General features: G+C 44.0%; 1 protein-coding gene and 1 long non-coding RNA gene across 2 annotated transcripts; one reads left to right on the plus strand and one right to left on the minus strand.

Annotated features, from left to right (window-relative positions):
• Nucleotides 1-122: 122 nt before the first annotated feature.
• LOC112883408 (U-box domain-containing protein 33-like) lies at nucleotides 123-7,376 on the plus strand. Its single transcript, XM_025948705.1, has 9 exons — nucleotides 123-1,161; nucleotides 1,507-1,631; nucleotides 1,949-2,061; nucleotides 2,552-2,656; nucleotides 2,788-3,172; nucleotides 4,590-4,721; nucleotides 4,921-5,397; nucleotides 5,482-6,222; nucleotides 6,550-7,376. The coding sequence occupies exons 1-9, from the start codon at nucleotides 822-824 to the stop codon at nucleotides 6,736-6,738; spliced, it is 2,607 nt and encodes an 868-aa protein (XP_025804490.1). The 5' UTR covers nucleotides 123-821; the 3' UTR covers nucleotides 6,739-7,376.
• Nucleotides 5,447-7,704, minus strand: LOC112883409. Its single transcript, XR_003226838.1, has 2 exons — nucleotides 7,410-7,704; nucleotides 5,447-6,206 (listed from the first exon to the last, which is right to left on the minus strand). It is a non-coding gene; the product is annotated as an uncharacterized LOC112883409 (long non-coding RNA).
• Nucleotides 7,705-12,131: the final 4,427 nt, after the last annotated feature.

The following is a 12,131-nucleotide window of genomic DNA, read 5'->3' on the forward strand; positions in this document are numbered from 1 at the left end:
TCTGCTCCGTCGTGTTAACAACGTTGACGGCGATCGAGGAGGCATCGTCGTCCTCGTCGTCGAAGAATATACCATTCGGCACTATTCCATTAAGCGAATACTACACATTAGATTAACGACCCAACGCGTTGCAGTTGCAGATCAGAACAAAGGTTACAAGCAGCAGCTCTTCCAAGCGCTGACCTCTTACCAATGCAAGCAGCACCTTCCATATGCTGCAAGTGGATGGTCAGCCTCGGAATACGTGCATCCACCAAGGCCAAGAGAGGATCGATGACTAGGCCCGGGTATATTCCAGGCTTCCAGCTGCGCAGGAAGAAACCACGTCGTACTGTAGTTGACTGGCAAGAATAATAGGCCAATAGCGTCCCAGGAGGAAACTTCTTCGAAAATTCTGTGCCTTCAATTCTCACAGCCAAACCGTCCTTCCTTGCAATGTACTGTAACTTGTACATCTTCGCCGAAACGAGAGCCTGCACACATCCCTTTGTGGCTTTGTTTATCACTACATCTTACCTGCACAGCCAAAAAGTGATGGATGTCTTGTGGCAGTACGATGAATCCAATCGCTAGGCTGAGGAAAGGACAGGCCTTTTAGTTTTGTTGATTCATTCTTGCCTCTATCTTATGCTTGATTGTTGCTTTCATTAGCCACCACCAGGCACCAGCAAGAAACGGTATATGTTTGAATCATTCCTCCAGAACTCCTGCTGGATGACATATATATTTCTTTATATATATGTATGTATATAAAGAGCTTGCTTCTTCCCTGGTGGTAGTTGCTAGCTGGAGTATAGCATAATAGCAAGCCCTTGCTGCACATGGCCGAGGTCAGCGCCCGCGGTTCTCCCCATTCCTTCCCCTCGTCACCGTTGCCACCAGCGTCGCCGCCTCAGCCTGGCGCCGAGAGGATGTTCATGCGCGGAGGGAGCGGCCGCTCAACCGGTACCAGCAGCAGCAGGAGCGCCAGCCTCAGAGAAATTGCCGAGGAGGCCGCGGTGGTAGCCGATGATGGCGGTGGGAAGCTTTATGTGGCCGTTGGTAAGGACTTCAAGGATGGCAAGTCCAGCCTCAGCGCGGCTCAGAGCCTTGGGCTCCTCGGCGGTGATCTCAACCTTGTCCTGCTGCATGTCCACCAGCCTGCCGACAGGATTATGAACGGTAAAAAAAAAACATGCATCAACTTTGATTTGTTTTAATCTCACTTTGTATCTAGATCTTGTTCTTTTCTAGAGCCTAATTCACATTACAAACAAAATAAGGCACTAGTACAATTTTTAATCCCCAGCGTTATGTCACTCAACGTAGCAATCGCTTCAGAGAGATAAATAAGACATCTATACTATTGGTTCTTTATTATTATGGCCACCTAGGTCAGAGCATGCCCACCTAAAGTTTCATTGAATTTAACATTGCTAGTTTTGCACAGGCTATGTGCAAAGATTAAACACACATATATGAACTTAATAACATCGCTACATGTTTTCTCTGTTAATTGCTCTGCAGGATTATGCAAGGTTCCTGCAAGCCAGCTAGAAGAAAAGGAACTCAAAGCATACAGGAAGATTGAACAGGACGAGATGAACACGCTTCTGAACCAGTATATGACTTACTGCAGGCTGTATCTGAAGGTCCGTCGATCAGTATTCTATTTCTTAGATCATTGCGAAGTTTTACTTATCAAGGTTTCTACTTTTAGCTCCGGATGCTGGTCAACTTGGGATTATCTCCAGGGGTAAAAAACAAAGTTTTAGATTACGATGTATTTATGTAAGGCCTAGTTGAAAAACAAATTTAGTGACACACATGGAAAAAAGAATTTAAACCAACTAGTAATAAGAAATATGCTAAGCCTACCTTTTTTTTCCTTTTACCTTTTCCTTTATGACTAACCAGGAGTGGTTTGTATTACCGTTATATGTCATCTCACTAAACATTAACTTTACAGGTGCAAGCAGAAACACTGGTCATTGAGAAGAACAATGTCGCAAATGGCATCGTAGAGCTAATTAATCAGCATAGCATCACAAAGCTTGTCATGGGAATGTCTTCCTTCTCAACGTATGCAGAGATGCAATTATTCATATATTACAATGAGGATTTATCATAAATAATAATAATTTATTCCTAAATTGCACGGATTATAGACATATATGCACCATCTTTATTTTATTGGAATATCAGGGAAACATCTGAGTTGTGCAATTATTATGTTCATTTTGTTAATAGCTGCATCTTTCGCTTTTCCATATTAATAAGCAAAGGCAACAGGTTTTATTTTTTATTTTTGATAAGAAAGGCCACAAAATTGATAACTGATAGCCAACAAAATGATACTTCTTGCTAAAATAGCAAAGTATCTGCAATAAAATCCAGTGTTTTTGTTTCTTGCATACTAGTTAGGTACATGGCAATCACAAGGTAGCATTGAACTTCTGATTAGCAAAACATGATTTATTAGTTATCATCACTCCGTTTAAATTAGAGGTCAGCTCTTGCATTTATCGTAGATTGCTACGTTCTTATGCTGAACATTAGTTTCCATGAACAGGAAGAGGAAAGTACCCAAGTCAAAAGTTGCAGCCATTGTGCATCAACAGGCCAAACCGTATTGCCAGATATTCTTCATTTGCAAAGGATCTCTTGCTTGCACTAGGTATGAACCCTTCATGTGTCCCTGCAGCATGAAGCCAATTAAATAGCAATTCCAACTCAAGCAATGACCCACCATTATTTTTTTGGGCAAACTGGTAAAAAAATATTATTTTGGTTCATCATCATTTTCAGGGATGCCAATCTGGATTCTATAAAAGCTGATTCACCCAGAAGCAGTTCTGCAAGCACTCTGTCAGATGAAACTGAGTTACCTGCAAGATCAGTGTCACTTCCACCAGGGCATCCTGGTTACATGGGCTCTCCTGATCAACCATTCCTTCCTCGACGGTCAAATTCAGTTAGTTACCCCTCGCCAGTATTGATAGCAAACAATGTGGAGAGGATGTTGCATATAGCGCAGCACTCGATACATGTGAAACCAAGAAATTTGTCTCCGAACTCCAGCCACCCAAGCAACGAAGGGTCTTCCTCATCAAGTCTAAAGGATTTGGACAGTATGGATGGATCACCATTACCAGCTTCAATAGTCAGCTCTGAAGAGCAACAAATGCCCATGGTAAGTCATACCAGACCGAGTAGTCTTTCTAGTGTTAAGCTGAAACCAACTGCTATGCCTATGCGTTAAAAAAAAAAAAGTTAAGTACAAGGTGCCCTGGTGCTCCGATGGATCTCAAATATTTTACTGCATGTCCTAAAATCTACCAGATGATATATCCATCATTCATAGATAATTATAAAATGGAGAAATTGCATGTAAAACTTCCAGGTAATCATCAAGCCATAGAGATATTTCATATATCTAGATATATGACCGTAACTGTGGACAGATGATCAATCCTCTAGGAAGCATCTAGCACGACACATGTACAGGCATAGATTAGCAGAAACAAGATGTATATGTCAGGAAAGTACCCAAATCACCAACATGATATTAATGGTGTTAAACCAAAGGCAATAGCTCTGGGGCATGACCAACAGCCATAAACTAGTTCTAGTTTCAACTCTCTTTTCGCTGTATTGATCTAGGAACAAAGACTCTTGAAGTTTTGGGAATGCTAACTTGGAATGCTAATAGTCATGTAGTGCTAATGTGTACATGGTTGCAACTCAATTTACATGTTGGAAAACTCCCTTGTTATGATTATCGGTGTTATCTGGTGTCAACAAACTCACTTTTGTTGAGAACTTAGAATGTGTTGTTTTGCTCTATCATACATTTGCAATGGTCATGGAAGATTTGGTTGATCAGTAAAGATTTTTGCTTTTGCAAAAAGATACTTATGCCAACACCCATGTAGTGTAGTGGTAAGCTTCCCAGTTGAGGAAGACACCAACCAGGGTTCAAATCCTGGTTGCAGCAAAAAAATTCCCTCACTGGCAACCCAAAAAAATAGTGGCAGGGCGCCGGCCTGTGGCACCTGTGGTTGGTTTGGGCCCTCCTACCAGGGGTAGTAGCAATGGTCGCTAACCCAATGGGTCATGGTCGGCCCAGGTTACGGTGCGGCCCTATAGGGTGAAGCCAGGGTTCGGGGGTTTTCTCGGCTGGTTTGGCTGAGATTTCTTCTTAGTGCAATGCCGTGGGGGCGGTCTTTCCCCTACCGGTTGAGTTTTTTTTACAAAAAAAGGTACTTATGGTAATTAGGTGATGCTTAGATATTTATTGAACTCAAAGCAGATCAAAATCTTTTATAGGTGGAAACTGGCATGCAGAATGAAGTGTTTGAGCAACTGCAGTAGCAATGGTCGCTAATCCAGTGGGTCATGGTCGGCCCAGGTTACGGTGCGGCCCTATAGGGTGAAGCCTGGGTTCGGGGGTTTTCTCAGCCAGTTTGGCTGAGATTTCTTCTTAGTGCAACGCCGTGGGGGCAGTCTTTCCCCTGCCGGTCGAGTTTTTTTATAAAAATAGGTACTTATGGTAATTAGGTGATGCTCAGATATTTATTGAACTCAAAGCAGGTCAAAATCTTTTATAGGTGGAAACTGGCATGCAGAATGAAGTGTTTGAGCAACTGCAGCAAGTCCGCAATGAGCTGGAACGCTCAAGAAAGGAAGCATCTGAGGGCCGGCAGAAAGCCGAAAGGGATCTGTTTGAAGCATCCAGGAAGGTATGTCCTTTGTTTTTGGCTAAAATTTCTTTTGTTTTCTGTTTTCTTGCTTAATCATACTGTTCTATGCTCACTTTTATCTCTGAATAGAAGCAATATTTTTTTAAAAAAAAAGATCCAAGTGTTAGCAAGCTTTATGAGCATTTTTTTTCTTACATGGTCAATTGATCTTTCATTTATTAAAACAATTTTTGTGCAGTTCAAAGCACGGGAAAATTCACTCCTCAAAGAAAAGAGGGAGGTAGAGGAAAGACTGGCCAAAGAAAAAGCATTTCTTGAAAAAGAGAACTTTCAGATATTCAATGATCTGCAGAAGGCAAATGAGCAAAGGGCAGAAATGGAGAATAAGCTTCTCCAGACCAACTCTCTGTTGGAACAGCTCAAACAGCTGCAAGGACAGCTGCAGCGTGAGAAAGAAGATGCTCTAAGAGAAGCTGAAGAGATGCGCAAACTATACGGCAACAGCAATTTTATCTCTGCTGGTGCTGGTGAAGTTTCCTTGACAGAGTTTAGCTACAGTGATATTCAAGAAGCGACCAACAACTTTGATGAATCTAGGGAGATTGGGCATGGTGGATGTGCAAGCGTCTACATGGGTTTTCTCCGCCATACCACTGTGGCCATAAAGAAGTTCAACCGAGAAGGCATAGTAGGAGAGAAAGAGTTCAACGATGAGGTAATTTTCAGCAACTTCAAATGTAAGCTTATTTGCATGGGAGGAAACATGTGTCTAAACCTGTGATTTTTGTAAATAATACAGGTCGAAATTCTATGTAGGATGAGACATCCGAACCTTGTCACTCTTATAGGAGTGTGCAAAGATCCAAAAGTGCTGGTTTATGAATTCTTGCCAAACGGAAGCCTAGAGGACCGCCTCCAATGCAAGCAGCACACCGAGCCACTCCCATGGAGAATGCGCATCAGAATTGCAGCTGACATCTGCACAGCACTTATCTTCCTCCACTCCAACAAACCAAAAAGCATCGCCCATGGTGACCTGAAACCTGACAATGTCCTCCTTGATGCTAACTTTGTAGGCAAGCTGGGGGACTTTGGAATTTCTCGTTCCTTAAATCTGACAAACACCACTGTCACCCCTTACCACAGAACGGATCAAATAAAAGGCACACTAGGATACATGGATCCAGGGTACATTACTTCAGGGGAGCTCACAGCGCAGTATGATGTCTACTCCTTTGGAGTTGTACTGCTGCGTTTGCTAACTGGTAAGAGCCCCCTAGGCCTTCAGAGTGAGGTGGAGGCAGCCTTGAACAGTGGGGTGTTGCATGAAATACTTGACACCTCAGCAGGGGGCTGGCCTCCTGAGTTCGCTGAAGAGTTGGCAAGCCTAGCCCTGAAATGCTGTCGGTATGAGAGAAAGGAGCGCCCTGATCTTGCAAAAGAGGCATGGGGTGTCCTGCAAGCTACGATGAATGAACCGACACCCTCTTCATCACTTCCTCCAGAGGCACCATCATATTTCATCTGCCCAATGACACAGGTCAGTTAGCAATTATTGAAGTTGACTCTATGTTGCTAGCTTAAAAAGTCCCTAGTACTCGGCATTAGCAGAGTAGATGAAAACTAAATTTCCACCTCGCTAGCAAATCTGAGAAACATAGCAACTGAATAATGTAATGTCTCTTGTGACACAAACAATTACTGTGTTTATCATAGTATAATCACATACAACTCTCACAATTCAGCCACCAAACGAAGGTTCTATTTCCTTTCAAGCAGGTGGTCTGCATCATAGTCGCATCCACCTGCATTTGTGCTGTACTTTCGGTTCCAACTAATATAACATTGCATAACTGCATTGTTTCAGGAGGTCATGCGAGATCCACACATTGCTGCTGATGGATTCACATATGAAGGTGAGGCTATAAAAGATTGGAACCAAAGGGGGCATAAAATGTCCCCCATGACATACCTTAATTTCGCACACCATCAGTTAATTCCTAACAATGCCCTTCGTTTCGCTATACAAGAATGGCAAACAAAACAGCAGCAATAAATTTGAGTTTCTGACCCTACATTTGGTTTGCACTTTATGTCATGTTTCTGAAGTAAGCCAAGTGGTTTTTTAGTGTGAATACATTCTAGGAAGCATTTTTTGACTTAAGCAGTAAATATTTTTTTTCAAATTTTGGAGCTGGACATAAAGCTCCATGTGCATGCCCCCGTGAGGGCTCACATATTTGGGATGAACTGATATGTAACATAATGTAATATATTAGCAAGAAGATGCAATGTTGGAATTACCAATAGATGTGTGTGCCCATTTCTCTCCATATTTGCAAAGTTATGGCCAATCGGATGAATCGAAAGTTTGGGTGGCTAAGTTGGTAACTGAATACCCATCAGCATGGGTGATTCCTGATCATGTTACTACTTGAGAAATTAACTATGAGAAATGTGATTTTATAGCTAGAAATGCTGTCGTTATTTGATACACAGCATTCGTGCATTGAATCTAGTAGCACGAAAGGGACTTCGGTTGATTGTGTGCGCTGAGGAACAAGTTGGTTTTCACGAATCGGGAACGGGGATTATTGAGCGTGATTTCCCTCCCCATGGCTTGCTGGCTAGACTAGAGAGCAGATTAGGTGAGAAACAGAATAAGATTGTTGTTCCATGGAGCGTCGGCACGGAATCAGGTTTACACAAAAGTTAGAAGCAGCGTACCGTCGAACACCTGGCGGGCGGCAGCGCCTTGTCACTCCCCGGCGTGGCCGCCGCAGAGGTGGACGCCCCGCCGCGTCAGACGGAGCAGTGTAAGGCGCGCGGAGCTCCGCCCTTGTGAAGTACTCGTAGCCATTCGTGCCTCGGAGAGGGAGGGGCCCTGCGGAGTGGGCGATGGGGGGAGGGAGGGCGGCCTGGTGGCCGACAGCGACATCCATGGCTTTCGACGGTTGGGACAAGATGGGTTGCTGATCTTCGGTTAGAAATTTACGATCCAGCTGCCCCCAGCTGACAGTTGGGAGCCCCCCCTGCTACTGCTTGCTGCATTGCTGCTGTCTTGCCGTTCACTTGTGCCAGCCAGCCAGCCACCAACACGGCAACATTCACACTCCTCTAGCGGGGAAATGTATACTTCCACGACTGGAGAAGGTGGTGGTGGGGTTGTGATTAGAGACAACAGAGTCACCGTTCTGTTAACAGCGTAGAAGTTCATCCAAAGGGGACAAGATGCGGAGGAGGTTGAAGCTCTAGCATGTGCAGAAGGGCTCCTGCTGGCGAAGGAATGGTGCCCACCTCGGGCAGTTCTCGAAAGGGATTGCAGCGCCGTGGTGAAGGCTCTGACGACGCAAGGAGTGCAACGATCGCGTCTGAAGTTCATCATAGATGAAGCACGAGAGGCAGGCGATGGCCTGTCAGATTGGACGGATGTCCATACGAGGAGAGAGAACAATGGTGTGGCCCATGAGCTGGCGCAGCTGGCAAAACGGAATCGGCATTCGGCTATGGGGGCCAGTTCCTTCCGCAAAAACGCAAAAAACTGTAAACGCAAAGATGCTAAAAGAATCTTATTAATTTGAAGTATTAAATAAAGTCTATTTACAAAATTTTTTGCATGGATGGGTTATAAATCGCGAGACGAATCTAATGAGCCTACTTAATCCATGTTTTGCAACAGTGATGCTACAGTAACCATCCGCTAATTATTGCTTAATCATGGATTAATTAGCATCATTAGATTCGTCTCGTGATTTACAACCCATCCATGCAAAAAGTTTTGTAAATAGACTTTATTTAGTACTTCAAATTGGTAAAATTCCTTTGCAAAAAATTTTTTTACATTTTTGCAAAATGATCTAAACAGGCCCTATGTGTCAATCAATGTTCCACACACAGGGGATCCTTCATAGGAACATCCGCCGCCTGTAGGACTCTTACTGTGAACGGTGCCATGGGCAACCGGAGACCGATCATCACCTCTTCCTGCTTCTGCCTAGCACCTGCAGTCATGCCCCTTGGCGCGTCCCTTGACTCCAGCAACTTCCTCCGTCCGTGCCTAGCCTGATACTACAAGATTTTCGTGGTTTCCCTAGTATTTTTAGCGAATGAATGATGGTTGATGGATTGTTTTTTAATATATTTTTCTCAAACAGACAAAGCTTCCTAGCCTAAATGATGCAATCCCTTAGGTTAGTCATCAAGTGGCCAACGAGTTTTGACTGCGAAATGTTGAATAATGTGGATCCTTTGTCGTTATTTTTGCTCCTCCCAAAAAAATATCCAATTTAAATTAGAAAACCAATGGCCACTTGATAAGAAATTGTGAAGCATAAATTATAATGCAATTGGTTTGCTGCCTCCTTCGATCAACAATATAAATGTAGGTGGGAATTAATTTCCCCACCCCGAAATTCTACACCTCCTATAGCAACCAGGCCACCCAACGCAGTAAAGATGGATGGCATTCTTCCATTGCTGCCGACACAAGACTCGCTTTGCTCAACGAAACATCAAGAAGACAACAATGCCTTCTGTAAGGATGAACCAAGGCGTGCCCAAAAAAATAAAAGAAGTGGTGAACCCAGGGCAAGTGACATAACTTGCTTGGAAGCTCTATTATTGTTCAACCTCAATTTCTTTCTGGAGAATATTATCACTGTCAGAGCTAGTCGCATTCAGAGTTGAGATTTCTGTCTCTCGTAACTGCATTCTTGTTGTCACGATGCCCTTACTAGTTGCTGCTGCGTGTCCGGCAAGGCTGCTGCTCTGTCCACAGACCACAACGGTGTCAATCTCCACGGATTAAGTAAAAGAAGAGTCAGTCCGGAAGGAATAAGGTAGACCTGAATGAAAACAAAGGCAACCGGACAAACCATCCCGACCACACGAAAGACGTCGTAAACTACTACGCGAGAGGCCAGGCCATGCACAAATTAAATCCGGCTAATTTCCACGCGTTTCCTCGGTTTTGCTTGCAGGGAAACTCGACGGTAGCTTCCTTGCTTCCTCCCTTCCTCATGGCACAGCACTTCAGGTGGGTTTGATTTGCTAGCTAGCTGATGTCGAGTGCGTAGGGAGTGACAGTGGAGTGAGAACCGATCACTACATATATTGTATGGCCAATGCGAGCAATTCACCGTGCATTCTGAAGAAACGAGAGTATCTATCACATTACGACCTGAAGTCGCCGACCGGGATAATCACTAAGCATGATCGAGTGAGTGGGTGGCATCAGGACCTGCTAAGTGCTGTCACTTTTCTGATAAGGAAGTTTTATTGAATTTTAAAATCTTAAAGTACATTTCCAACCTCTTCCAACCTCTGCGTCACTGGTGGACCATAGGGGAGACCAAACTGGGCTCCGCCCCTCCCCCCTCAAAACAAATTACCAGTCCAGCAGTGAATAGTCTAGAATATCCAATGTTCAAGGGCGAAGAAAAAGCTAACCAGCTAGTAGCTAAGCCCATCAACGCACACACCAGTAATTGGCCCCCCTACAATTTACTTCACGGTCCGCCACTGCTCTGCGTAGCGGGATATGCAGGCGGTCTATCATATTATTAGGATTTCACAATATCCAATCTTTTCACATGGTATTAAAGATGTAAACCAATGTTGCTCGATTCTTGGTCAGCCCACACTTCCACTTGCGCGGCCTCAGGGACATCAATATCCATAATCTCGCCCTAGGGTATTTGCATCTAGTTTTGATGTTCATCCCGGCGTAGATAATATTAGAAAATTTTCTTTTTTTTTCTACCAGATTCCCAAGCCAGAGCCGTCGTGTAGCTTGGCGGCACAAGCGCATATCATGACAGTGGTGCAGGCGCCAGGCGGGGTGGCTGTCTGCCTATTCCCGTCTCGTTTTTTTTTTCATGACGGTGGTGCCGGGCAGGCTACAAGCGCCTGACAGTCCAGGGAGATGGCCATTTGCAGCTAGAACATCACTACGTGGTGGGGGCCGTCCACGTCGCCATGCCCACGAGCCAACACCTCTCCTTCTCATGTCATCTGATTATCAGAAGCTCACAACGAACTAAGGGCTCGGGTCTAAATAACCTAATGCTGCAATTTTAGTGGGCTTAACCTATTAATAAATTTAGAAATTTTAATAAATCTCAAAAGTCCATGTGTGCAAGAGAAAATGGTAAAAGGGTTGACCAATATAAATATACAGATTATCTCCACTCCTCCAAGCTATATGATGGAGGAGGGAAGATAAAATACCATACACCACGCCTTGCCTCGCCGGACTCGGGCTCGGGCGGGGCGAAGGGCGGCTCGTGAATGGTCCGCTGAAATCCGGCCCCTCATCTTGTAGGGCGCACGGCTTCCTTTTTGTAGTTTTAATTTTTGGTGATTTGGTCCCTAAGTCTGCGAGATATGGGAGTAAATCCTAAACCTAATCGGTTTAGATCCCGATCACGAGCGAGGTCGGTTTGACTTCCCCATATATATATATATATATATATAATTCATCGGCCTTCACCGAAGACACACCAAAATCTATGGTTTTTGCCTCTTCTTGTTGCTGCATCGCCACCATAGTCTTCTCTATCCTGAGCGCCGGCGCGCATCAGCGAACGGGAGAGCAGGTCTCTAAAACTTTTCGTCTTTGGAATCCTGCACCAGGAGAGGGCGAATAAGATTTTTGGGAAGCGTTTTTGCGCGACTGCTCAAAATCTTCACCACGGCACGTCTTCCACCCAACTCCGTCGCCTCACGGGCCAACCGCCTTCGTCGTCTCCAGCAGCGGCGGTTCGTCGTCGTCAATCCTCCAGCCAAACCTCAGTACATGTTCTGTGATCTGATCTGTTCCTTAAGCAGTATCCTGAGTTACTGGCTATGCTGTTTATACTCACTAGTATGTTAGACTTATGCATGCTAGTTCCTGTGTTTATCATGATTTATTTCATAACAGAATTTAATATTGCATCTACCTATATTCTTAACATCTATTAACATCTAATATGATAGGTATGCATCCATGACACTGCTGATATGTCAATTAGGATATAATAAGATCACGATAATTGGGGTACAATTATAGAACGAAAAGCAGAACCGGTAATCGAACCGGTCATGCTACTGATTCACTGGTTCAATGGTCTAACCCGTGGTTCACTATTTATCAGTATAGTATGAATTTCTCATAACTTGTATTGAAAATATGTAAGTTTTCGATCATATATGAAATAAAATTTATCCAAACATAACGCATATAGTATAAAATATGAGATAACATGATAATACCGCAATAGTCTATTGTCCAAAGTTCTAAATCAGTGTCCAAACATCGAATTAATCAATGCTTCACTGGAAAACCGGTTCACTTGTTCACGGTTCAATGGAAAACCGGTCAGTTCGCACTGTTCAATTGCATGACCGATCTTTTGGTTTGAACCAAACCTATTGTCATCGGTTCATGACTTTTCCGGTCCAACTAGT

Source organism: Panicum hallii, chromosome 2 (genome assembly GCF_002211085.1).
Source record: "Panicum hallii strain FIL2 chromosome 2, PHallii_v3.1, whole genome shotgun sequence".
In the NCBI taxonomy this organism is placed as follows: domain Eukaryota; kingdom Viridiplantae; phylum Streptophyta; class Magnoliopsida; order Poales; family Poaceae; genus Panicum; species Panicum hallii.